At 35.7% G+C, this 26,472-nt stretch overlaps 3 protein-coding genes and 1 pseudogene across 4 annotated transcripts; all 4 read left to right on the top strand.

Annotated features, from left to right (window-relative positions):
• The first annotated feature begins 447 nt into the window (after window positions 1-447).
• Window positions 448-25,497, top strand: LOC116132522 (LEAF RUST 10 DISEASE-RESISTANCE LOCUS RECEPTOR-LIKE PROTEIN KINASE-like 2.4). Of its 2 annotated transcripts, XM_031418185.1 has the most exons (4): window positions 448-900; window positions 11,223-11,805; window positions 14,886-14,927; window positions 15,042-16,479. In XM_031418185.1, the coding sequence occupies exons 1-4, from the start codon at window positions 583-585 to the stop codon at window positions 16,139-16,141; spliced, it is 2,043 nt and encodes a 680-aa protein (XP_031274045.1). In that variant the 5' UTR covers window positions 448-582; the 3' UTR covers window positions 16,142-16,479. The 2 variants fall into 2 exon arrangements, with proteins under 2 accessions (XP_031274045.1, XP_031274052.1); XM_031418192.1 differs by lacking the exons at window positions 11,223-11,805; window positions 14,886-14,927; window positions 15,042-16,479 and adding exons at window positions 4,546-5,680; window positions 25,467-25,497 and having other exon boundaries at window positions 448-1,483.
• LOC116132554 (LEAF RUST 10 DISEASE-RESISTANCE LOCUS RECEPTOR-LIKE PROTEIN KINASE-like 2.1) lies at window positions 1,916-2,620 on the top strand. Its single transcript, XM_031418223.1, has one exon. The coding sequence runs from the start codon at window positions 2,075-2,077 to the stop codon at window positions 2,549-2,551; it is 477 nt and encodes a 158-aa protein (XP_031274083.1). The 5' UTR covers window positions 1,916-2,074; the 3' UTR covers window positions 2,552-2,620.
• Window positions 11,910-14,762, top strand: LOC116132546 (LEAF RUST 10 DISEASE-RESISTANCE LOCUS RECEPTOR-LIKE PROTEIN KINASE-like 2.7). Its single transcript, XM_031418211.1, has one exon. The coding sequence runs from the start codon at window positions 12,393-12,395 to the stop codon at window positions 13,050-13,052; it is 660 nt and encodes a 219-aa protein (XP_031274071.1). The 5' UTR covers window positions 11,910-12,392; the 3' UTR covers window positions 13,053-14,762.
• On the top strand, window positions 21,405-25,444 carry LOC116132640 (annotated as a pseudogene).
• Window positions 25,498-26,472: the final 975 nt, after the last annotated feature.

Here is a 26,472-nt window from a genome sequence, read left to right as displayed (position 1 = left end):
AAAATATTTGATAATATATGTCTATACGCATTAAGTTAGGTAAACATTAAAAAAAGAATGTAGAGAAATTTTTTAATATACAGTTTAACTATTTTAATACATTTTATTGACCAAATGCTGGAGACAGAGAAGGTTGGAATCGTTCTTATTAGTGAATCATTTTCTGCGTATTTTCAATAGCATACCTAATAGACTACATGCCATCCATTAAATGGTAGAGACCAACCCCATTTGACAAATATGTTAACCCTTCTTGTATGTTTGATGTGTTGAACTTGTTGGTGAATATCTTGATAACTTATTACTATGTTTCTCTGTTCCGATCGTCCCATTGTCATTTCTCATAGCTTTTACATCATTGTTTTTTCTCTTGCTAGCATCGTGAATCGTATGATTTTCAGAGTTTTGAGAAAGACAATTGGAAACTGTATAGGTGTTGATGTGAAATTCTCTGCCAAATTAATAAAATTTTCATTAGCATGTAGACTTTTCATGATTAATTATAATCTAAGCCTATTTAATATTAGCTAACACCCTGGACTAATTCCAAATCAAGCTTCATACTTTTTAAGAGTTGTTGCAATGTCTTCTCATAATGAGACGAGCAATGGAATTTCCTTCACTTTCATCACAGCTTTTATAGTTGTCTATCCATACTCTTATTTGGATCATCTACCTACTTTTTCCTCCTTCAATTTCTCTCAAATGATGCACCCTCATTATTTCTCCATCATCTTCTTCCTCACTTTCATCTTCAATACTCAAACATCTTTATGCGCCGATGATATTCGATACATAAACTGCAGTCTTCCTGTGTACTGTGGAGACCAAAGCATAGAAATCAACTACCCTTTCTGGGGCGTAAACCGTCCAGATTACTGTGGTCAACCGGGGTTCCAGATAGAGTGCCAAGATGGTGTTCCCAAGATCAACATGATGTCGAATACGTTTCGAATTCTTCACATTAATTCAACCACACAGACTCTTAAGGTCGCTAGAGATGATTTCTGGTCTACTATTTGTCCAGCTTATCTCTTCAACACCACCCTTGATTTCACCCGCTTCAATTATGCCCCGGGACAAAGGAACCTGACCCTATACTACGGTTGTGCTTTTCGCGCTGATCCAGGCAGAGGGTCGTATATTGTCTATCCTGATTGCGTTGTAAATGATACCAGCATGGATGTTTTCTATGCGCCCCAGAGTGCCCCAGTTGACCCGTTAATAGTAAGATGCAATAGCAGTGTCATTGTTCCAGTTCTTGAAACAGCTGCTCAGGAACTTGACCAACGTAGAAATACCATCAACGTTACATTAGATGAAGGTTTTGAATTGCAATGGAATTTAGGGAGCAACCAATGCAACACATGTGTCAACTCCGGCGGGTTTTGCGGATATAACTCAACGGAGAGTCTATTCGTTTGCTTTTGCCGTGATCAGCCCAATGCAATTGAATGTTCATCTAGTCCAGGACCTCCAGCAGGTTTGTCTCCTTTATTACGCTATTATAACTTGACGTGCTTCCTCGAATTGATTCATCCTGAAACTCAGGCCTTATATTATCTTTGGCACTTCTAAATGTTTATTTTTTCCTCTGGTTTTTGCCAATTGATATTCATTTGTTGTTGCCCTGTTTGTTATAAATAAGTTTCTTTAAATACCTAACGGTTGAAACTTGTTCGCGGATGTCCTGTTTGATTTTGTGGTCCATTTACGGGTTCTGTTATCGAATTTGAGAATCTTTAAGTTTTCACACCTGATTTCAAATTCTAGAACTAGATATAGGAGGTTTCGTTCAGCTTACGCCTGGAAATTCACATAGGGAACCATCAGTTTATATGAGACTATAAATTGTCAATATTTCAAATATTTAATTTTCTAGGCTACCTAAACTGGGGTGGACCAGCACACCAACTTTCTGCAGAAGCTTCCCATCAGTAAAAATGAAGACCTTACTCGGTCAAGTCCAACAATTAATTTTCTATGACGGAAAGATGTGAAATGCGAACCAATTTAGCTCTATTATAATTTAAATCAATATTTACTTCCACATCTCTCTTGTCTGTCTCTCAAAATGGCTCTTCATCTCTCTCCAAGCTTCTTTTTATTCTCCATCACCATAACGTTCATCTTAGTCCATGTTCCAACATCTGTGTCAGCCATTCATGCGAAATATGAAAACTGTAGCTCCCCTTTTCGCTGTGCAAACTTGGAGAATATTGAATATCCTTTCTGGGGAGCGAGTATGCCACAGTACTGTGGGCACCCGAGTTATCATTTGGACTGCGAAGGCGAGGTTGCAGAGATTAGTATCATGAAGAGAAGCTACAGAGTGCTTCATATCAATAGCTCTTCCGGCACTCTCACAGTAGCTGTAGATGATTACTGGAATGATATTTGTCCCTCAAACCTTGTCAACGGCACTATAAATTCCAGCTTCTTTAATTATACTTCCGATACAGGAAATATAACGCTGTATTATGACTGCCCTCCTCTTGTCAAAGACATTTCGGCCGCGCTGCTTCCCTTTAAGTTTAATTGTAGCCTGTAAGAGACAGACACCAATAATTACTATTTCATATGGGGCAACGACAGTGTCAATAGAAACATCTTATCTTCCATTACCAATTACTTTGAAAGTTGTGGTACCCACGTTACTATTCCGGTGAGACAGTCTGCATTTCTTTTCTTGGAGACAAATCCAGCTTCGGCAAAAGTGAGTACCGCTCTTAAAGAGGGTTTTGATTTGCAATGGTACGCAAATAATACCTTATGCGACCAATGTAAAGACTCAGGTGGACTGTGTGGATTTGACACTGATACTGATAAATTCACTTGTTATTGTCCTGATAAGCCTTATTCCTGGACTTGTCCCTCAAAAGGTACATCCCATCTCTTTATTCATTACTTGTCATCCTGAGTTTCTTAATTTTGTTGAGTTAGGGGTATTTGCTTTTAGACAGACCCAGGTTCAGATGAGCAGAAACTTGAAACTTGATGCTATGTTGTTTCGTTTTTAGATAATTTATTATAGAAGGGAGTAACCTACTAGAAACACTAATCAAAGTTTTATCGACTTTAGGTTGTAAATATATCTCCCTTTTGTTCAAAGTGTTGACCTTTTCCACCAAATCCAGAAAAAATAACTAGAAGACAGGATGTTTTGTTTTCCATTTCCGGGTTCTTTGCCCTCTAAAACTCTTAAAAACCAATCCTCAAAGTTCTCCTTTTCTCACTGGAAGTGTTATCCAGCAATCATCTGCCTGTTGTTTTAGGCCCCTGAATTCATAGCAGCTCTTTCCGTCGACGTTCTCATTATAGATAACTCCAAGTAGACTGATGTGATTTGTGCTTTTTATTTTTTAACACCAAAACTACAAACTATGCTTCTATATGAGGCGGCTACTTTCAAATTACTCTGCAACTAAACATATTTTAGTACTCCAGATCAAACATGTATTATGTGCTCATATCAATGGTGACCTTCATTGACCAAGAGGAAATCAAGTTAAGGGAAACTGTCAAACAAATACTGCTAACACTATAATGTAAATGTATTGGCACTCAAGTACAAAGGTATATAATAAATATCTTAGCTGTTAGCCATTAGGTATTGGTTTGTTATTGTTGGCAGCCTATTGTGATATAGTTACTATAGTTTGATTGACGTGGAGATTAGGGCCCAGTGAGAACAAAAGTTCTGATATCTTATTAAAGAATTTGTCAATAGTCAACGGCAATTTCTTGTCCTATTTGTCTATAAAATCTTTGTTCTTGTCCTGTTCAAATTTTAGTGGCACCATTGTCATCTAACAAAAGCAAGCTTCTCATATGAGCTGAGCTTTAGACCAATTTCTGTTTCATGTTCGTTCATTTTAGTTCGTGGAATAAAGCTGATATCTAATGATGAACTCACAAAAATTTGAAACTGTAATACACTAATACAGTCATCAGTTTCGGCAGAAAATTTAATAACAACCATTTCAATTCTCAAGAAATACATAGAATAGATTGAAGGTACCAGGGCTCCAATAGGTTCGGTTTCTGAGCTGAAAAACCTTTCCCTTGTACAAAAGGTCTGCAAACACTTATTTACAAACTATGGAATATGAATATTTTCATGACTCCCGGATTCAGTATTAATTGAAAAGGCTAACTTAGTTTTCTTGATGATTTGTGGCCTGTAATGGAGACTGTCTTGATTGCTACTCTGTTCATAAAACGCTGTCTCGACTTTTTGGTTTATCAGTGGCCTCTAATTAATAAATTTGAATACATTCTTTTGGCACATTACTACTGTGAGACATGCTTTCATTTAGATTTCTACAAATCTTACAATGAAATTCACCTGCACCTTCTTTCCCGTTTTGGTAGTCAAAATATGTGAACTAAGTATAGATAGATCAATTCTCAACAAATGAGTATATGATCATTTGCAATGAAGATATTTTATATTGAAACAAGATGGTCTTGACTTAATGTATCCAATTACAACTTCACTCGTTTTCTGTTCAAGATCGCTGATATTTCTGGATCTCTTGGCAGATGGAAGGAAAAAGAAATCTTTAGTCATTGGCGTAGCAATTGCATCATGTGTGGTGGGACTGGGAGTAGTAATTATCCTCTGCATTCTTCTCATCGGTGGTAGAGGACGATTTTTGAAGAAGAAAACAGAGAATGATAAAACCGTACAGGCCTTTGTTAGAAATTACGGTTCTCTCGCTCCACATAGATATAGTTATTATGATGTTAAAAAGATGACAACATCATTCAGGGATAAACTTGGTCAAGGAGGCTTCGGTGATGTCTACAAAGGAATGTTATCAGATGGTCGTCTTGTTGCAGTGAAGGTATTGAAGGAATCCAAAGGTAATGGAGAGGAATTTATCAATGAGGTAGATAGCATCAGTAGAACATCTCATGTTAATATAGTTGCTTTTTTAGGTTTTTGTTATGAGAAGAAGAAAAGAGCTCTTATATATGAATTTATGTCTAATGGATCTCTAGAAAAATTCATATATGATAATGAACCTTCAAGTGTTACCCGCAAGTTGGAATGGGAAACAGTGTCTCATATTGTAGTTGGAATCGCCAGAGGATTAGAGTATTTACACCGACGGTGTAATATAAGGATTGTGCATTTTGATATAAAACCACACAATATTCTTTTAGATGAAGACTTTTGTCCAAAGATATCTGATTTCGGACTTGCTAAACAATCCAACACAAAAGAGAGTATCATATCAATGTCAGGTGCCAGAGGAACTGCAGGGTATATTGCACCAGAAGTATTTTGTCGAAATTTCGGAGGAGTCTCTCACAAGTCTGATGTCTATAGTTATGGAATGATGGTTCTTGAAATGATTGGAGGGAGAAAGAACATTGATGTTAGAGTGTCTCATATGAGTCAAATATATTTTCCACATTGGATACACAAGTGTGTTGAATCAGGAAATGATCTCCAACTTCATGGGGTTTCCACTAAAGAAGAAAGAGAGATTGTGAAAAAGATGATATTAGTGGGCTTGTGGTGCATTCAAACCAATCCATCTGATAGACCATCGATGACCAAAGTAGTAGAAATGTTGGAAGGTAGCCTAGAAAACTTGGAGGTTCCACCAAAACCTTATTTGTCTTCTCCAACAAGATCACCTCAACATTCTTCTCCTACATCATCAACATGNAATGCTTTTTCAGGTGAAGACTGGAAAAAGCAGCTTAGAACAAATATCTAGAGTTTACGGGAACCAGGTAATATCTAGAGTTTGGGTAAAACTGGGTGGTTAGTTGCAATTAGCACTTAAGAGAGTGGTGATTATTGTTAGAAAGGATGGGGATTTGATACTGTATTAGTTGATTGAATGCTTTTTTTGCAGGCAGTGGTTGTTAGTATTGATCCTCGTAGAGTATACCTTAATAGTCCTGATGATGTGGAGTTCAAGGCTATAAGAGTGACAAATCCAGGTGAAGAAGCAGTTATCTTTTTCTCTTATTCCTTCCTTTTTTTCATTTTTAGGTTGGATTAGCCAATAAGATGCATTATTATAGTGTCCATAAAACCCGTATTTGCCAATTTTTTTAAATTTGATCAATTCATTGTTTATGTTGAAATCAAATCAAATAATGTAAACAGTCATTGTACTATTACTGGTCTGGTTTTCAAAGTCTACCAAGAACAGTAGTTAGGTTGGGTGTGTTCCAGACCAGAGATTATCAGCCAGTGCTATGAGGAGTCCTAGATTCACCATGGATATTTTCCGGCTACTTGTCTGTGAACTTGATTATCCTTCATATCTTTTCTTGAAATGTTCATCAATCAAAAATCTTTTCCATTTGTTCAAATTGTTTTTCAAATAGCCATTGGGCAATTATAAGTATCTCTAGTTGCATGTCAGAGTTATATGACAGTTTGAAGAAAAAAATAACTTATTCTTCCTGCCTCGGTAGGTAGTGAGACTGCCTGATTAGGTTTTTGGATAGAAGCCACATCAAACAAGTTAATTATACAAGTCATGTGATATTTCATGAACTTCTTCCAGATTTTACCTCTATTGTTGGTAACCATTTTTCTAATGGTGGTGTCAGGTCCAAATGGAGAAGAATATGCTTGGTATCAGTGTACAGTAAGCCTGCTTTGCTTTCTTCATTTTTGCAGTTTTATTGTTCATGTGTGATTTAGAGATGACCAAGTTATAAATGTGACATGAGTAAGATAGGCTGGATGAAATATCTTAATCACCAGCTCCTTAGTTTGATTAGAATTTGTGAGCCTATAGTTTGAATTCCACAGGGCTTTATTGTTGAGCATTTTAAATGACTTCCTATGATATTTTTTAGGTTAGTGGTGGACGAGAGGGTCGACCAATTGGAGCTTATGAGCTTGCAAAAGCAGTTGAAGAGCTGGGAGCTGGAGAGATACTATTGAATTGCATTGATTGTGATGGTATAAAGAATTCTTTGCTTAACAAGTTACAATTATATGCTTTCTTCTTTAGCTTCAAATTGTAATTTGAAGCATGTGTGGATATTTTATATTAAAAATTTATGAATACGTTTAAAGAGTGCTTGATTCTAATATTATAAGGGCATTCAAATCATCAAATTTTATTTTAATTTTGTTTCTGTGGACGTAATGCAATCATGTTGCTTTTTTAGGTCAAGGCAAAGGATTCGATGTGGATTTAATAAAGTTGATCTCAGATGCCGTGAGCATCCCCGTCATCGCTAGTAGCGGTGCTGGTGCTGTTGAACACTTCTCTGAAGTGTTTAGGAAAACAAATGCATCAGCTGCCCTTGCTGCCGGCATTTTCCATCGGAAAGAGGTAATACAACACCACTTTACATTACTCTAGTCCTTGTATCCAGTTTTTGTTATATAGAATGAACTATTTCTGTGAGAATCTTTCGACATCTTTTTGATTAGTATGCTCTCTAAAACCCTTCATTATTCTGTGAGTTGCAGGTACCCATTCAGTCTGTAAAAGAACACTTGTTTAACGAAGGCATAGAGGTCAGGATCTAATTTAATCAAACCTGTGAAAGCAAAGACAGAAATTTATCTGACTGAAGTTCGAAGAGCACAGAAGTGCATCGTTTTCACCAGGTGCATGCTGCATGTAATAGTAGTCGTAATTTTTTGTAGCTCCGAAATCTAGGTTCAAATAAAGTCACTTCATTTGAATTATTCACTATATAAATTATAGGAATCATCTGATGCTAAGAACTTCCCTAGAATTTTTTTTTTTTTTTCTGTTACTATGTATTCAACAGTTTTATTCGAAAAATTGATAGACAATTTAAAAATAAAAATAAAAATAAACAACAAAAAGATAATGAGGCATTTTTGCTTGAATGAACATATGTTATATAACCACCGCTGAGTGGCTGAATGGTCAACAAGGACTCTTGAGTGTATTACTCAAGAAGGTCTTGAGTTTGATTCACTTTGACCTCTAATACGGGTAGCTATTAGAGCTCTTACCCTGTCGGTAGTTTTAAGGTCTCAAGGGATTAGTTGAGGGGTATGCAAGTTAGCCTGGACAACCCTGTTCGGAAAAAAAAAAAGAAAAAACATATGTTATATTCAAAATTATGGCGATTGTGTGGCTGAAAAAATGAGTTGATTTCAGTTGATATTGGCGTTTTGTTGTTGGTTTGTTTCTCTGGTATCTGTCCCAATTCAAGTTAGGTGGCTTGTTTGACCAATTTGCTTCCAAGTTAATATTTTCAGAGACTAATTTTTTATAGAAGTTGTTAGTACTAGTTTTTATATTTGAAACTAATAGAAATTATTTCACTATTTTCTATTACTGTGAGACTACTGGTTTGAATACATGATTTACAAATTACTTTTTCTACACAAATTGCAAGTATTCTATTTCTTAGAACCCAAAAACTGGAGTATTAGAAATCAAAAGAGCTTGCTTGCGAACTCTTCTCTGGCCTCCCTGTATGATGAAGGTAAATGTGATTCATCTGCAAGTTTTTTAAGCTCCGGTAAGCTTCTTCCAAGCTCAAGAGCTACTTTCACTTCAAACACTTCTCCATTTTCTCTCTTATCAACTTCCCTTTCCTTCAACGTTGATTCTATTGTCTCTTCCATGAGCTTAAAGAATCCGGCAGAGCCTCTATACATCTCGAAAATCATACCAACTTGTCCGGCATGCTCCAAAGTGTTCACAACTGTAGCCATGGCTCCAAAAACTACACCAATTACTGCTCCCAGTGAACCACACAAAGGTGATCCCACAAAAGCTGAAGCTATTGCAGCAAAACCAGTGAATAAAGGGCCACAAATTGCCAGAGTTTTGTTAACTTTTAGTACTATTTTGCTTAGTCTTACATATTCTGCTGAATCTTTCATATTTAGAATCCGAACAATCTCCTTCATTTCCTCTTCAAGATTCCCATTCCACCCATTTTTGTCATCCTTTTTAACAATCCTTTCTCCTTGAGCCTTCACTTGTGGCCACCACACAGCAGGCTCTACATGTTCTGGAAACTTATTAAGCATATTTCCCAGCAAGGGAAGTGGATATGCTTCATCAAGAGCCAAAACTCTCTCCATTGCATCCTTCACATGAACCGAAGTCGGGTTCCGAAGAGCAATGGTTGTTTTGATCTCTTCATGAAGCTGCTTAAACAGTCTTGTAGCATTCCTTTGTTCTTCAGCCAACTGAGATGGCTGAATCTTATTCATCACCAGCAAAATCCCAGTCGCTGCAGTGTAAAGTAAACCAGAAGAGAGCTTCAGAGCCACCAATGTTGCTCCAACTCCATTGCTGACCGCTGCAAGACCAGCCATGGTTGCAGCTGTAACCGTCATTCCATTAACAGAATTCAAAAGAAGACTGTTCCAATTATCGCGTTGCCTCCCGATGTTCTTGTGCATCTCAGCTCTATCTGCAACAATTTCCATTATTGCANAAGTTCTTTCACAAACCTCCTTCTTTGGACCATTTGAGGGTCTTTGGTTGTTTGACCTATGCCACATTTGTCCCCTCCAAGGACAAGTTATCTCCTAGGGCAGTGATCCACCAGTTTTCTTAGGATACTCCTTAACACAAAAAGGCTATGTTTTGTATGATTTGTCCTCTCATTCAATCACTATTTCTAGGGATGCAATTTTTTATGAACACATTTTCCCTTTTGCATTATCCCAAACACCTACAGGTCTTTTTCCATATGATTCTGCATTACTTTTTACAGAATTAGATCAGTCCTCTACCTTTCCTGTTCCAGCTTCCCCTGACTCTTCATCACCTCATATTTCCTAATTCTACTTCACCTACTCTAGTTTCTCCTATTGCACCTTCTAGTCTGGATTCTTCTCATGTCTCTCCTTCTACTATTGCACCTACAAATTCTTCTCTTAACCTTAGAAGATCCAGCAGATTTGTTAGGCCTCCTATTTGGTCTCATGACTATGTTTGCTCCACTCTCTCTTATCCTACAACTAATCATATATCCTATCCTATATCTAATTATGTTTCTTATACAACCTTCTCACCTTTTTATCAGTCCTATCTTTCTAAGGTGTCTTTAATTGAACCTTCTAGTTTTTATCAAGCTTCAAAGGACCCAAATTGGGTTGAAGCTATGGATAAGGAAATCAAGGCCTTGAAACTTAATAACACTTGGTCCCTAATCCCTTTGTCTCTTGGTAAATCTCTTATTTGATGCAAATGGGTTTGTAAATTGAAGTACTAGGTTGATGGTACATTGGAAAGGTAAAAGGCTCGATTGGTGGCCAAGGGCTATACTCAGCAGGTAATTGAAATTGACTATGAAGAGACTTTTTCTCGAGTTGTTAAAATGGTTACTGTCAGGCTTATACTTGCTTGGCCTCTTTATCTCCATGCATAATTGGCCTCTTTATCAACTTGATATTGATAATGCCTTCTTGCAAGGAGATTTACTGGAAGAAATTTACATGAACAATCCAAGTCAGATTACTCATTCTTCATTAAGACACAACATTCTCATATTGTCATACTACTTGTTTATGTAGATGACATTGTGATTACTGGAAACAATGCTGAGTTAATTCAAGAAAAAAAAACAACTTCTGCATTCCAATTTGAAGCTAAAGGACTTGGGAACATTGAGGTATTTTTTGGGCCTGGAAGTAGCTAGATCAAATAAAGGCATTACTTTGTGTCAAAGGAAATATGCCTTAGAGCTTATTTCTAAATCAGGTTTGTCAGGATCCAAACCTTCTATAGTACCTATGGAATCTAATATGAAGCTTAGTTAACAGCTTATGATGATCATTTTGCTTCCAGTAGTGATTCCTTGATTTCTGATCCAGCAATTTACCAAAGATTGATTGGGAAGCTATTGTATTTGTGTATGACTAGACCAGACTTGAGTTACTCAATAAATTTGCTAAGTCAGTTTATGCATCAACCCAAAGAATCTCATATGGCAGCATCATTAAAGGTAGTTAGACCTGGCAAAACGGGTCTGGACCCGCGGGTTGGACCGTACCCGGGTAAATAATATAGGGTACGGGTCCAATTTATTATACCCATTTTTTTAGACCCATACCCGTACCCGGCCCTAAAAAAAAATGGTTTATACGGGTGAACCCGTGGGCACCCGCGGGCACCCGTATTTGCAGAAATCGTTTTTAATTTTTTGAATCCCTAATTTTTTTCACGCAGCACAGCAATCACGCTCACGCCTCTCACTCTCTCAGTCTCATAGTCNCGGGGTTCCAGATAGAGTGCCAAGAGGGTGTTCCCAAGATCAACATGATGTCGAATACGTTTAGAATTCTTCACATTAATTCAACCACACAGACTCTTAAGGTCGCTAGAGATGATTTCTGGTCTAGTATTTGTCCAGCTTATCTCTTCAACACCACCCTTGATTTCACCCGCTTCAGTTATGCCCCGGAACAAAGGAACCTGACCCTATACTACGGTTGTGCTTTGCGCTCTGATCCGGGTAGAGGGTCGTATATTGTCTATCCTGATTGTGTTGTAAATGATACCAGCATGGATGTTTTCTATGCGCCCCAGAGTGCCCCAGTTGACCCGTTAATAGTAAGATGCAATAGCAGTGTCATTGTTCCAGTTCTTGAAACAGCTGCTCAAGAACTTGACCAACATAGAAATACCATCAACGTTACATTAGATGAAGGTTTTGAATTGCAGTGGAATTTAGGGAGCGACCAATGCAACACATGTGTCAACTCCGGCGGGTTTTGCGGATATAACTCAACGGAGAGTCTATTCGTTTGCTTTTGCCGTGATCAGCCCAATGCAATTGAATGTTCATCTAGTCCAGGAACTCCAGCAGGTTTGTCTCCTTTATTACTCTATTATAACTTGACGTGCTTCCTCGAATTGATTCATCCTGAAAGTCAGACCTTATATTATCTTTGGCACTTCTAAATGTTTTTTTTTTTTTCCTCTGGTTTTTGCCAATTGATATTCATTTGTCGTTGCCCTGTTGGGGATAAATAAGTTTCTTTGAATACCTAACGGTTGAAGCCTGTTCGCGGATGTCCTTTTTGATTTTGATGTCCATTTACGGGTTCTAGTATCGAATTTGAGAATCTTTAAGTTTTCATACCTGATTTCAAATTCTAGATATAGGAGGTTTCGTTCAGCTTACGCCTGGAAATATACATAGGGAACCATCATTTTATAGAGACTATAAATTGTCAATATTTCAAATATTTAATTTTTTAGGCTACCTAAACTGGGGTGGACCAGCACACCAACTTTCTGCAGAAGCTTCCCATCTGGAAAAATGAAGACCTCACTTGGTCAAGTCCAACAATTAATTTTCTATGACGGAAAGATGTGAAATGCGAACCAGTTTAGCTCTATTATAATTTAAATCAATATTAACTTCCACATCTCTCTTGTCTGTCTCTCAAAATGGCTCTTCATCTCTCTCCAAGCTTCTTTTTATTCTCCATCACCATAACGTTCATCTTAGTCCATGTTCCAACATCCGTGTCAACCATTCATGCGAAATATGAATACTGTAGCTCCCCTTTTCGCTGTGCAAACTTGGAGAATATTGAATATCCTTTCTGGGGAGCGAGTAGGCCAGAGTACTGTGGGCACCCGAGTTATCATTTGGACTGCGAAGGCGAGGTTGCAGAGATTACTATCATGGAGAGAAGCTACAGAGTGCTTCATATCAATAGCTCTTCCGGCACTCTCACAGTAGCTGTAGAGGATTACTGGAATGATATTTGTCCCTCAAACCTTGTCAACGGCACTATAAATTCCAGCTTCTTTAATTATACTTCCGATACAGGAAATATAACGCTGTATTATGACTGCCCTCCTCTTGTGAAAGACATTTCGGCCGCGCTGCTTCCCTTTAAGTTTAATTGTAGCTTGGAAGAGACAGACACCAATAATTACTATTTCATATGGGGCAACGACAGTGTCAATAGAAACATCTTATCTTCCATTACCAATTACTTCGAAAGTTGTGGTACCAACGTTACTATTCCGGTGAGACAGTCTGCATTTCTTTTTCCCGGAGACAAATCCAGCTTCGGCAAAAGTGAGTACCGCTCTTAAAGAGGGTTTTGATTTGCAATGGTACGCAAATAATACCTTATGTGACCAATGTAAAGACTCAGGTGGACTGTGTGGATTTGACACTGATACTGATAAATTCACTTGTTATTGTCCTGATAAGCCTTATTCCTCGACTTGTCCCTCAAAAGGTACATTCCATCTCTTTATTCATTACTTGTCATCCTGAGTTTCCTTAATTTTGTTGAGTTAGGGGTATTTGCTTTTAGACAGACCCAGGTTCAGATGAGCAGAAACTTGAAACTTGATTCCGGGCATAGCATATTCCTCATATTGATGCTATGTTGTTTCGTTTTTAGATAATTTATTATAGAAGGGAGTAACCTACAAGAAATACTAATCAAAGTTTTATCCACTTTAGGTTGTAGAAAAATCTCCCTTTTGTTCAAAGTGTTAACCTTTTCCACCAAATCCAGAAAAAATAACTAGAAGACAGGATGTTTTGTTTCCCATTTACGTGTTCTTTGCCCTCTAAAACTCTTAAAAGCCAATCTTCAAAGTTCTCTTTTTCTCACTGAGAGTGTTATCCAGCAATCCTCTGCCTGTTGTTTTAGGCCCCTGAATTCATAGCAGCTCTTTCCGTGGACGTTCTCATTATAGATAACTCCAACTAGACTGATGTGGTTTGTGCTTTTTGTTTTTTAACACCAAAACTACAGACTATGCTTCCAATTCCAAATCAGGCGGATAATTTTAAATTACTCCGCAACTAAACATATTTTAGTACTCCAGGTCAAACATGTATTATGTGCTCATATCACTGGTGACCGTCATTGACCAAGAGGAAATTAAGTTAAGGGAAATTGTCAAACAAATACTGCTAACACTATAATGTAAAGGCATGGAACTCAAGTAAAAAGGTATATAATAAATATCTTAGCTGTTAGCCATTAGGTACTGGTTTGTTATTGCTGGCAGCCCATTGTGATATTATAATTATTTTTCCTTAGTAGTTACTATGGTTTCATTGACGTGGAGATTGGGGCCAAGTGAGAACAAAAGTTCTGATATCTTATTAAAGAATTTGTCAATAGTCAATGGCAATTTCTTGTCCTATTTGTCTATAAAATCTTTGTTCTTGTCCTGTTCAAATTTTAGTGGCACCATTGTTGGCTAACAAAAGCAAGCTTCTCATATGAGCTGAGCTCTAGACCAATTTCTGTTTCATGTTCGTTCATTTTAGTTCGTGGAATAAAGCTGATCTCTAACGATGAGCTCACAAAAATTTGAAACTGTAATACACTAATACAGTCATCAGTTTCGGCAGAAAATTTAATAACAGCCATTTCAATTCTTAAGAAATACATAGAATAGATTGCAGGTACCAGGGCTCCATAGTTTCAGTTTCTGAGCTGAAAAAGCTGTCCCTTGTACAAAAGCTCTGCAAACACTTACTTACAAACTATGGAATATGAATATTTCATGACTCCCGGATTCAGTAGTAATTGAAAAGGCTAACTTAGTTTTCTTGATGATTTATGGCCTGTAATGGAGACTGTCTTGATTGCTACTCTGTTCATAAAATGCTGTCTTGACTTTTTGGTTTGTCAATGGCCTCTAATTAATAATTTTGAATACATTCTTTTGGCACATTTCTACTGTGAGATATGCTTTCACCTGCACCTTCTTTCTCGTTTTGGTGGTCAAAATATGTGAACTAAGGATGCATAGATCAATTCTCAACAAATGAGAATATGATCATTTTCAATGAAGAATATATTATATTGAAACAAGATGGTCTTGATTCAATATTTCCAGTTACAACTTTACTTGTGTTCTTTTCAAGATCATTGACATTTTTGGATCTCTTCACAGATGAAAGGAAAAAGAAAACAACTTCTTCAAATCTAAAAGCAGGTGATATTTCATTGTGTTAGAATATCTATTTAACTTTTTCTTTTCTAGTAAACTTAATAATATAGATAAAGTCTGAGCAATTTCTTGTTCCATCTTTGGTCATTGGCGTAGCAGTTGCAACATGTGTGGTGGGACTGGGGATAGTAATGTTCCTCTCCATTCTTCTCATTGTTGGTAGAGGACGATTTTGGAAGAAGAAAACAGAGGATGATAAAACAGTTGAGGCCTTTATTAGAAATTACAGTTCTCTCGCTTCAAGTAGATATAGTTATTATGATGTTAAAAAGATGACAACATCATTTAGGGATAAACTTGGTCAAGGAGGCTTTGGTGATGTCTACAAAGGAATGTTATCAGATGGTCGTCTTGTTGCAGTGAAGGTATTGAAGGTATCCAAAGGTAATGGGGAGGAATTTATCAACGAGGTCGTTAGCATGAGTAGAACATCTCATGTTAATATAGTCGCTTTGTTAGGTTTTTGTTTTGAGAAGGAGAAAAGAGCTCTTATCTATGAATTTATGTCTAATGGATCTCTAGAAAAGTTCATATATGATAATGAACCTTCAAGTGTTACCCGCAAGTTGGAATGGGAAACAGTGTCTCATATTGTTGTTGGAATTGCCAGAGGATTAGAGTATTTACACCGACGGTGTAATATAAGGATTGTGCATTTTGATATAAAACCTCACAACATTCTCTTAGATGAAGACTTTTGTCCAAAGATATCTGATTTTGGACTTGCTAAACAATCCAATACAAAAGAGAGTATCATATCAATGTCGGTTGCCAGAGGAACTGCAGGATATATTGCACCGGAAGTATTTTGTCGAAATTTCGGAGAAGTCTCTCACAAATCTGATGTCTATAGTTACGGAATGATGGTTCTCGAAATGATTGGAGGGAGAAAAAACATTGATGTTGGAGTGTCTCATACTAGTCAAATATATTTTCCACATTGGATACACAAGTGTGTTGAATCTGGAAAGGATCTCGAACTTCATGGGGTTGTCACTGATGAAGAAAAAGAGATTGTGAAAAAGATGATATTAGTGGGCTTGTGGTGCATTCAAACCAATCCATCTAATAGACCAACGAAGACCAAAGTTGTAGAAATATTGGAAGGTAGCCTAGAAAACTTGGAGGTTCCACCAAAACCTTATTTGTCTTCTCCAACAAGATTACCTCAACATTCTTCTCCTACATCATCAACATGAGTAATGCATCACACAAAAAGACTCCTGTCTATTTGAGTAGTAACAAAGTGAAACATAAATCATGATATGGTATTATCCTTTACTTGATATACCATTTATTTTTATTTAATGAGTAATATAAATATTTTCACTCTTCCAAAAATTTTGTATCATATATTTTGTATATCTTTTTTTTTTTTTTTTTTTCCCTGATCATCGGTGGTGTTTAAGCTAGCTTACGCATACTTCAACTAATCCTCTAAGACTGTAGAACTACCGACTAAGTAAGAATTCTAGTAACCACCCCTATTAGTAACTGTGAGGACTCGAACTTGCAAGATCATGTTAGATTCTCCTATTGTTCTTTTATCTTCAAGAGAATTTGAATTTAGGAGACCATGTTAGATTCTCTTTTTTGAGATCATTTTGTTTATCTGTTACCAGTGATAACTTGGGTGCTTTTCTTTGAATATCTTTTACTAGTGATTACTTTCACAAAGATGTGACAACACGAATCAAGATACATAACATAAAATAGAAAAGACAAGATGAAAAAGCTGAGAGTTGGACAACACAAAGCCCAGATGGCTCCTGGTTAGTGAGAGTTATGGGCTACGTATTCTCAGAATCTAAAACAATATAAGGAAATTATGAAAGTTACTCCCCAAGCGGACAATATCTAATCATTTTGAAAATTTATGTACTTACTTAGTTGATGCATCATCTTTTACCGTTGTAGATAATACTAAATACATAAAATGACCATGGAATTATATTTATTTTTAGAATTTTGTAGATGTGGTATCAAATCGGGGAAGCCTGGGTTGGGGCAAATTATTTTTTGATCAGGTTCTGGTTCACTTCAGTCCATCTATAAGGACTTGTTAGAATCACATGATTACAGGATAATAAGTTAAATGTGTTATTTTCCTTTAATCAATATGGCGTTCACCCAAAAATATACACATTACTTGGGATTTTAATTTTGTAAATATAACTTTGTGTTTAGTGTAACAATGAAATAGAATGACAATATACAATTAATCATTTAATTATTTAAATAAAATTAAAATCAGTTAAATATATAGTTATACATGAAACCACTTCAAATAAAATTATTAGTTTTAACTAATTAATAGAAGTATTTAATAATTAGTTTTATAGAAGACTAGTCTACGTGCTTTACTTTTATACTCATTTTATTTAAAGATATTGGGTTTTATTCTTGATTGATGGTGTTTCCTTTGAAAGAAAACGGGATTGAATCTTACAATCACAAAATCTATTGTAACATCACTTAGTTTAAAGAAATTTGTATAAATATTGTATCCAAATATTACATTTATTGGAGTATAAGTTACTTATTACAAATTATATAATTCATATAAGTGTGTAATGGAGAGTTTCAGCATTAATAACTTTGAAAGGCATGTTTCTAGAAATGTAACTACCGCTGCATTTGTATCAAATTGGTTCACATAATCCGATTAGTATTTAAGCGTAATTTGAAAACACTTCACTCGACTTTGTCAAACTCAAATTAAAATTTAAAACTTAATTGGTCATGATTCATTTTCACCGACAATAGGTATCGGCCAGTGATGAGAAATATGTAAACTTCAGCGCCCCATTTCACTGTGCAAACTTGGAGAATATTGAATATCCTTTCTGGGGAACGAGTAGGCCAGAGCATTGTGGGCACCCGGGTTATGAGTTGGACTGCCAAGGCGTGATCGCAGAGATTACAATCATGGGGAGAACCTACGTAGTGCTTGACATCAATAACGCTTCCCGGATTCTCACAGTTGTTATATAAGATTAGTGGAATGACATTTGTCCCTCAAACGCTTCTTTAATTATACTTCCGATACATAAAATATAACGCTGTATTATCACTGCCCTCCTTTTGTGAAAGACATTTCGGTCGCGCTGCTTCCCTTTAATTGCAGACACCAATGATTATTATTTCATAGAGCAAACGACATTTTCCCACCCAAGGTTTCGTGAATCGACTAGTTTCCACCCTTGATTTTATAAATTCCATTTCCCACCCTTAAATTGACAAAAATCATTTAATATGGCAGTTGAAGGGTAAAATAGTCATTTGAACTACATTAAATCCGAAATGAAAATAAAAATTTCAAATAAACCTCCACGTCTCAAATTTCTCTACAAGCACCGTCCCCATCTCAAATTTCTTTCAGTTTCTCTCTTATAACCTTCATTGCTTTCCCGTCACCTTCCTCTATTTCTTCTCTTCTTATTCTTCTTCTTCCTTTCTTTTTTCTTCTCCCCTCACCTTCCTCTATTTCTTCTCTTCTTATTCTTCTTCTTCCTTTCTTTTTTCTTCTCCCCTCCTTGCTTCCTTTCTTCTCTCCTTCTCATAAAATCACTGTTACTCTTGACATCAATGCGAAATTGCCAATCACAAAAGCTAGAATAGGAACAAAACATTATCAACATTGACCCAAATATCAACATCAGTCAAAAGCGTGACAAATCCCTAGCACATACCCATAATTTCATCTCAATGAAACCATCAATCACATTAAAATGAGGTAATATAATGTTTCAAAGGAAGAACCATTTTTGGAGAAACCACAAATATTAATCATCCATATCAAAGCCCAAACAACACAAAATTCATATTTTTGAGAACCCACCTTAACAATCCAGTCAACCGTCTCTTTTCTAGGCACCAAATCCAAATCAGGGCGCCGCGATTTGGCCAAAATTCAGCAGCGACGAGGCCCTCATGCGGTGACCCAAACCCATGCTAGGGCCAAGCAACCATGAAGAGAAGGAGAGAAGAAAGAAAGGAAAGAAGAGAAGAAAGAAAGGAAAGAGGAGGAGAAAAGAAGGAGTTGACTGGAAAGAAATGAAGGCTCAGTAGAGAGAGAAAAAGATGCGAGGAAGGAGAGTAGAAAAGAAAAAAAAATAAAAATAGAGTACTACATAATTTAGAGGTGGGCATTTGGGACCGGATCCAAAACCCAGTCCAAAAACCTGGTCTTAAGATCGATCCTTGAGAGGATTGGTTTTAAGAAGCCTAGTCCCAAAACAGGATCAGGCCTAAGGAGGAGGACCCTGTCCTTCCATTGGACCCTCCTCTAAGGCCCGGCCTTGGATTGGTCACAACCTAGGCTCAAATTTTTTAAATATTTTTGTTTAGTCCTTTATACAATTATTAAAATCTCTTATAAATTTGAAATAAACCTAAATTATAGGGATTAAAAAGAAATTTTACAAAATTATAAAAAATTATAAATTTTACCCATGAAAAACACTAAAAACTTTCTACAAAATTTCATTTTGCCCCTAAATATAAAAACGATCAGGGGGGAAAATAAAATTTTTTAGGCCCATAGGACCGGTCCTAGAGACCCGTCCGGGTCCTAAAATTGCTCATGGGCCTGGGACTAGTCCCAAGCCCATGAGCGACTGGTCCTATTTGGGACTAGTCCTAAACAGACCCAAACTCGGGCCTGCTTGGAACTGGTTCTTAACCAGTTTTACTATATACAATATTTTTATATAACATTTTTCATACAATATTATGTGACAAAATATGATTGATTGATTTTAAATTAAAATTAGTTTTTTATTCAATCATCTTTTATCACATAATATTATATAAAACATGTTGTATAAGAATATTGTATATGTAGTATTATTAAAAATAAAAATGTTGGCGAAAAAGAAAGTTTATCTTTAGTGGATTGGTGGTTAAAAAAAGTAATTTATTAATTTATTTTAAAGGAAGTTTGGTAATATCAATTTCTATATTCCATTAGAGTTAAAAAATTAGTAATGGTGTTGATATAAGGGTGTGAATATAAAATTTAGGAAAACAGGGTTTGAGAACTTGTCATTCCGCTTGACCTTGGGTGAGAACATGTTCTTTGCTCTTGTTTCATAAGGGGCATCGATAGTGCAATAGTAAAATCTTATCTACCATTAGCAATTACTTCGAAACTTGTGGTACCAACGTTACTATTCCGGTGAGACAGTCAGCATTTATGTTCTTGGAGGGACCTCCAGCTTCGGCAAATGTGGGTGAAGCTCTTAAAGAGGGTTTTGATTTGCAATGGTACGCAAACAAAACCTACTTATGTGACAAATGTAAAGACTCAGGTGGACTCTGTGGATGTGACATTGACGCTGATGAATTCACTTGTTATTGTCCTGATAAGCCTTATTGCTTGACTTTGACTAATTGGTTTCCATTGATTATGACACTGGACTGTTCTAACCACTGTCAAGAAATGGCCAATGAAATACCGAAATAGGATTTGGCACAACACGTTATGCGGTGCATGAAACGAAGACAAATAAAATAATCAACCTTGTAGGGTCCAGTTGAATATAATTTTTAGAAATTTGAACGAATTCTAGCGACGAATATTTGAGTCTTTGTGTGTTTGGTGTGACGGTGGATAGTCTTTATTCTCTGCATATAAGCCTGTTACAGTAAAAGCTTGGAAATTGTTGTCTAGTGGGGGCAACCTCAAACAATATATATTATCAAGACTAGTCTCCTTATGCTTTTAGCAGTTTGGTCTTGAATATTAACGTGTGTTGATTAATACTCTAAGTCTAGGTTAATTAATACGACTTTAATTTGTGTTTTGCTTTTTCTTTCAACATGACTTATTTAGTCCGTGTTACAAATATTACGTTGTTTTTTTTTTAATCTAAAATAACGACTAAAGGACTAGAGGAGGAAACTTCAACCCAATTGTGAAACATGCAATGGTCAAGACTATATACGTTCTCATTACTTTTTTCATGAACAATTTTTAATTTCCACCACTACTGTATTTCACCCTGCACACATTGTACCATTAAACATGTTTTGTATCCTGCCATCAATATTTTTTTGGCCTCTGATACTCTGTTAACACTAAACTGGACTTGATGTATACAAGTCCATTATTATTGCATCAAAATATTATGGTTTGGATATAGAATTCAGTGAGATACAATTTATTATACAATGTGTCTTGGGTCGTTGATAAGTTGGTTATATTTATTTTCGAAGGAAACTCGTATCGAAGTTGGACTAGTCTCTGCAAACCAAACGTAAACATGGTTGGAACAAATTGAAGTACGTGAAGATAAAGTCCTCAAGTCAAATATACACCCAAAAATTCAAAGACTTTCTATTGCTTTCCTTTATCTTCCAAAGATGTGATGTAACTCTTAGTTTCTTCTATATTTTCTTGGCATCAATGAATTCAGTTCCCTCATGATTCATTCTCCCAAGGCCTTACTCCTACCAGAAATGACGAGTTTCCAACTTTTCTCCCCGTCGCCTTTTCTTTGTGCTCTAGGCTTTTTAACCCTGGTTCTTGTCAATATTCAGTTATCTTCAAGCAATTCAGATATGTTTGAAGATTGTAGACGTCAATTCAGGTGCGGGAACATCACAGCTGGTTATCCTTTCTGGGGAGGCGAAGGCGAACCATACGGTCGCCCAGCGTATTGTGGCCACAATGGCCTGGAGCTTTATTGTGAAAATGGTACGACTATCATAAGGATCAATATTGTAGAATATCGTGTTTTGAATATCAATGAGTCAGCACAACTTCTAAAGATTGCGAGACACGACTACTTGAGCGGCAACTGTCCACCTGATGAATTGGTTGACACCACCTTTGACTCGACACTTTTTGAATATTCTCCTGGGTATGAGAATTTCACATTACGTTATGGTGTCCCTCGTGGTCATATACTTTGCTCCATAGAGGAGATGGAGAAGAACTTCAATTATTCGGATGGTTTAATATCAATACTAGGATTTGGTTTTATGAATTTTAGTGTCACTGTTCCGGTTCTTGAAACTTTCCTTCAAGAAGCAAAACGAAGTCTATCAGGTTTGGAAGAAGCCCTGAAGCAAGGATTTGAAATGAAGTGGAAGGTGAATGGCACGGAATTCTGTGATAAGTGCATTCAATCCAATGGAAGTTGTGGTCCTGATCAACATCAAGGAGCATGTTCAACCTTACCTACACAAAAAGGTCCTCTAGATACATCAGGTAAGTTCCTCAAATTTTAGGACAGTGCTAATTACTATACCAAAATGAGTTCTTAGTTTACACAAACTAAAGGAACATTATTATTATTATCATTATTTTAGAGCCAAACTTCTAATCATACGCAGCTCGAACCACAGACCCTAAACTTTGGTTCTAATACGGGCATCAACTTTCACACACAGTCGACGGGGCACCCGTTTTAATAGTATCCCTATCATAGCAGACACTCATGCCTTAGACTCGGCCAATATGATTTCCTGATATCAGAATTAAGCATTATAAATGGTAGTTGTGTCTATCTATTATTAATAAGATAAACTTTTCTTGACAATAGTAAAATTTTGATAATTTATGTTTACCATTAGTCCATTATATGCTTATATTTAGATAAATATTAAGAAAATAATGTAGAGAATTAATTTTTAATATACGGTTTTAAAATTTTAATACATTTTATTGATAACACAAGGAGTATCTATAATACAATTTCAAACTTTGGGGGTAATCAATAATAAAAAGTACGAGAATTAAGGATATTATCAACTAGGGTTTATAATTTTCCAATGGTGGACAGAACTTACAAATTCTTCAATTAAGGGACAATTACATTTAGTTAGGGTTAGATTTAACTTTATATGAGGGTAAAAACATAATTGAACAAACTTAAACGATTCTTTTTACAAAATTGAAAATTAAAACAGTAAAGATTTGATGAGACCCCTAGTGTGTTGGTCTATTGTAGGAAACATAAGGGTGTGAAGTAGGGGATTTTGGTGCAGTTGGCTGGAACGTTTTTGTGTGTGAGGCGTTGAGGATGGTTTATGGAGGGATAGATGGCATTAAGGGAGTGGATGACTGAAGAAGTTTGTTATGAAGAATAGGACAAAATGGGAGACAGCGGGAATTGGGGGGATATCTAAAAAGTAAAAAAGCAAAAAATTGGCGGGGGAGGTGCTGGCCCAGTCCAGTTGATTCATCTTATTTTGTTGCAGTTATTAGTCGTTCTGGTTTATTTTGTTCTTGAATGGTGTTAATAATCTTAGGTTGAGTTAAACTATGTAATGGCTGAATTACTATCAATATTGATATATATATGAAGAGTATTTGTTTGATTGTTTTGTGTTGCTGATTGTGTTTTTCGGAAATTGTTATTTGTGTTGGTTGTAAAATTTTGGAATTTGTGTTTTGCTAGGATTTGAGTGAGTTGTGATTGAAGGTGAGAACGAGGCATCTATCAATATTAAAAAGAATTAAAACAAAATATTTTAAATTATTCTTTTTATAAATAAATATTAAAAATAAAAAAAAAACCAAAAATGTTGTTATTATTTTCCTCTATTTTTTTTTTAAATTTCTTTTATTTACCTTTAAAAAAATTGGTTCTAATTTTTTTTAATTTTCTTTACATTTTTTAAATTTAGATTTAATAACTAAATTAACTTAGAAAGAAAAAAAATCAAAGGCATTTAAGTCATTTTGTCATTTTCCATCAAAGGAAATAGCGATTTCCCTTAATTGAACTATTTGTAACTTCTATTATTTCATTGGAAATGCTTGAAAACTTTGTACCTTAATTGATAATATCCCTGAGAGTTATCATCCAAATAATAAATTTGGAAACTTCAAAGATAATCTATGATATTCTCCTATACTATATTTAAGGAACCTCATTAGTATTGAATTCGTATTTATCATATTATCTACTAGGTTTAAGTAAATAACATTAATAATCAATAAATATTTAGATTATCGTAGATTATAATGTGTTGTATAAAATCTAATTCTAAATATCAAAATTTAAAAATACATTATAGTAAGGATTCAATTACTTTGGTACAAACTATATTTATGGTCGGGTACCGGGGGCATTTTGATTTGATAATTAGCTAATTATAGTAGAGAGCACATTTGGATGGTGATATATCATTAATAAGACTATTTTAAATGTCCTTTGTATCTATCTTACAATGAAATTCACCTGCACCTTCTTTCTCGTTTTGGTAGTCAAAATATGTAAACTAAGTATGCATAGATCAATTCTCAACAAATGAGTATATGATCATTTCCAATGAAGATATTTTATATTGAAACAAGATGCTCTTGACTTAATGTATCCAATTACAACTTCACTCGTTTTCTGTTCAAGATCGCTGACATTTCTAGATCTCTTGACAGATGGAAGGAAAAAGAAATCTTTAGTAATTGGCGTAGCAGTTGCATCATGTGTGGTGGGACTGGGGGTAGTAATGATCCTCTGCATTCTTCTCATTGTTGGTAGAGGACGATTTTTGAAGAAGAAAATAGAGAATGATAAAACCGTACAGGCCTTTGTTAGAAATTACGGTTCTCTCGCTCCACATAGATATAGTTATTATGATGTTAAAAAGATGACAACATCATTCAGGGATAAACTTGGTCAAGGAGGCTTCGGTGATGTCTACAAAGGAATGTTATCAGATGGTCGTCTTGTTGCAGTGAAGGTATTGAAGGAATCTAAAGGTAATGGAGAGGAATTTATCAATGAGGTAGATAGCATAAGTAGAACATCTCATGTTAATATAGTTGCTTTTTTAGGTTTTTGTTATGAGAAGAAGAAAAGAGCTCTTATATATGAATTTATGTCTAATGGATCTCTAGAAAAATTCATATATGATAACAAACCTTCAAATGTTAACCGCAAGTTGGAATGGGAAACAATGTCTCATATTGTAGTTTAAATTGCTAGAGGATTAGAGTATTTACATCAAAGGTGTAATATAAGGATTGTGCATTTTGATATAAAACCTCACAACATTCTCTTAGATGAAGACTTTTGTCCAAAGATATCTGATTTTGGACTTGCTAAACAATCCAACACAAAAGAGAGTATCCTATCAATGTCGGTTGCCAGAGGAACTGTAGGATATATTGCACCAGAAGTATTTTGTCGAAATTTCGGAGAAGTTTCTCACAAGTCTGATGTCATAGTTACGGAATGATGGTTCTCGAAATGATTGGAGGGAGAAAAAACATTGATGTTAGAGTGTCTCATACTAGTGAAATATATTTTCCACATTGGATACACAAGTGTGTTGAATCAGGAAAGGATCTCGAACTTCATGGGATTGACACTGAAGAAGAAAAAGAGATTGTGAAAAAGATGATATTAGTGGGCTTGTGGTGCATTCAAACTAATCCATATGATAGACCATCGATGACCAAAGTTGTAGAAATGTTGGAGGGTAGCCTAGAAAACTTGGAATTTCCACCAAAACCTTACTTCTCTTCTCCAACAAGATCAACTTAACATTCTTCTCCGACATCATCACATGATTAATGCATCACACAAAAAGACTTATGTATATATCAGTAATAACAAAGTGAAGCATAAATTGTGATATGATACTATCCTTTAATTGATGTATCATTTATTTTTATTTAATGAGTTGATATAAATATTTTCACTCTTCCGAAAAGTTTGTCTCATATCATTTTGTATATTTCAGTGTTGACAAATGAGTTGAGATATGACAACATCTTGCATCAAACTAAGAATCATTAATGCCGTCAACCATAAATTAGATGAGGGTTCCTAAGCTACATTAAAGCTATATAACAATTTGTCTCCACAAGTAAGAGCAATTCTTATTTATCGCTGTCGATAATACTTAATACATAAAATGACCAGCAAATTATATTTATTTTTAGAATTTTGCATATGTGGTATCAAATCGGGGCAGCCTGGGTTGGGGCAAATTATTCTTTGTTCTGGTTCTGGTTCACTTCAGTCCATCTATAAGGACTAGTTAGAGGGGCAGACCCATTAGTCCTTGAATCAATTGGACTCGTTTTCTGGATGGCTAGGCCCTGATTTGCCCACTATCGAGCCTAAACTTGGGTCAGTTTTATCTTAGCGAGAGAGGCTCAGGTGAATTAAACGGTGGTTGGATTAAAAATTAATTGCCTCTAAATCCGATGGACATGCAATATTACACTTATAATCAAATTTCACAATCTTTCTTTTATAATTTCGATGTGACAGTTCATAATTGATCAATTTGCGTATGGGTCATGTCTTTTAGAAAAAGGTTCCAATGTTTTGTGGACGAACATTTTGTTCACATGGTTCGTTAGCTTCTGCATATGCATATGTGGCATGATCCCATGTTTAGGTGACATTACATAATTATTACCTTTGACAAGAATCTCTACCACTATCGCAGTACAGGTATCTAGTTCCATGACTAAGTTGATCGAACAAACTGCACACTGATAGAATATTGTTGAACTTAGTAATATTTTGTTTAAATTATATGTATATATAAAAAAATTAAA

The sequence above is a fragment of the Pistacia vera genome, unplaced genomic scaffold (assembly GCF_008641045.1).
Source record: "Pistacia vera cultivar Batoury unplaced genomic scaffold, PisVer_v2 Contig1072, whole genome shotgun sequence".
Classification (NCBI taxonomy): domain Eukaryota; kingdom Viridiplantae; phylum Streptophyta; class Magnoliopsida; order Sapindales; family Anacardiaceae; genus Pistacia; species Pistacia vera.
This window is presented reverse-complemented; position numbering and strand designations above follow the sequence as displayed.

Bases quoted from the DNA above. Each gene is read 5' to 3' on its own strand.
- LOC116132522 (XM_031418185.1), top strand. From the start codon at position 583: ATGTCTTCTCATAATGAGACGAGCAATGGAATTTCCTTCACTTTCATC. The intron at 11,806-14,885 runs GTTTGTCTCCTT...ATCTCTTCACAG, and splicing joins TAGTCCAGGAACTCCAGCAG to ATGAAAGGAAAAAGAAAACA. The intron at 14,928-15,041 runs GTGATATTTCAT...TTGGCGTAGCAG, and splicing joins TTCTTCAAATCTAAAAGCAG to TTGCAACATGTGTGGTGGGA.
- LOC116132554 (XM_031418223.1), top strand. From the start codon at position 2,075: ATGGCTCTTCATCTCTCTCCAAGCTTCTTTTTATTCTCCATCACCATA.
- LOC116132546 (XM_031418211.1), top strand. From the start codon at position 12,393: ATGGCTCTTCATCTCTCTCCAAGCTTCTTTTTATTCTCCATCACCATA.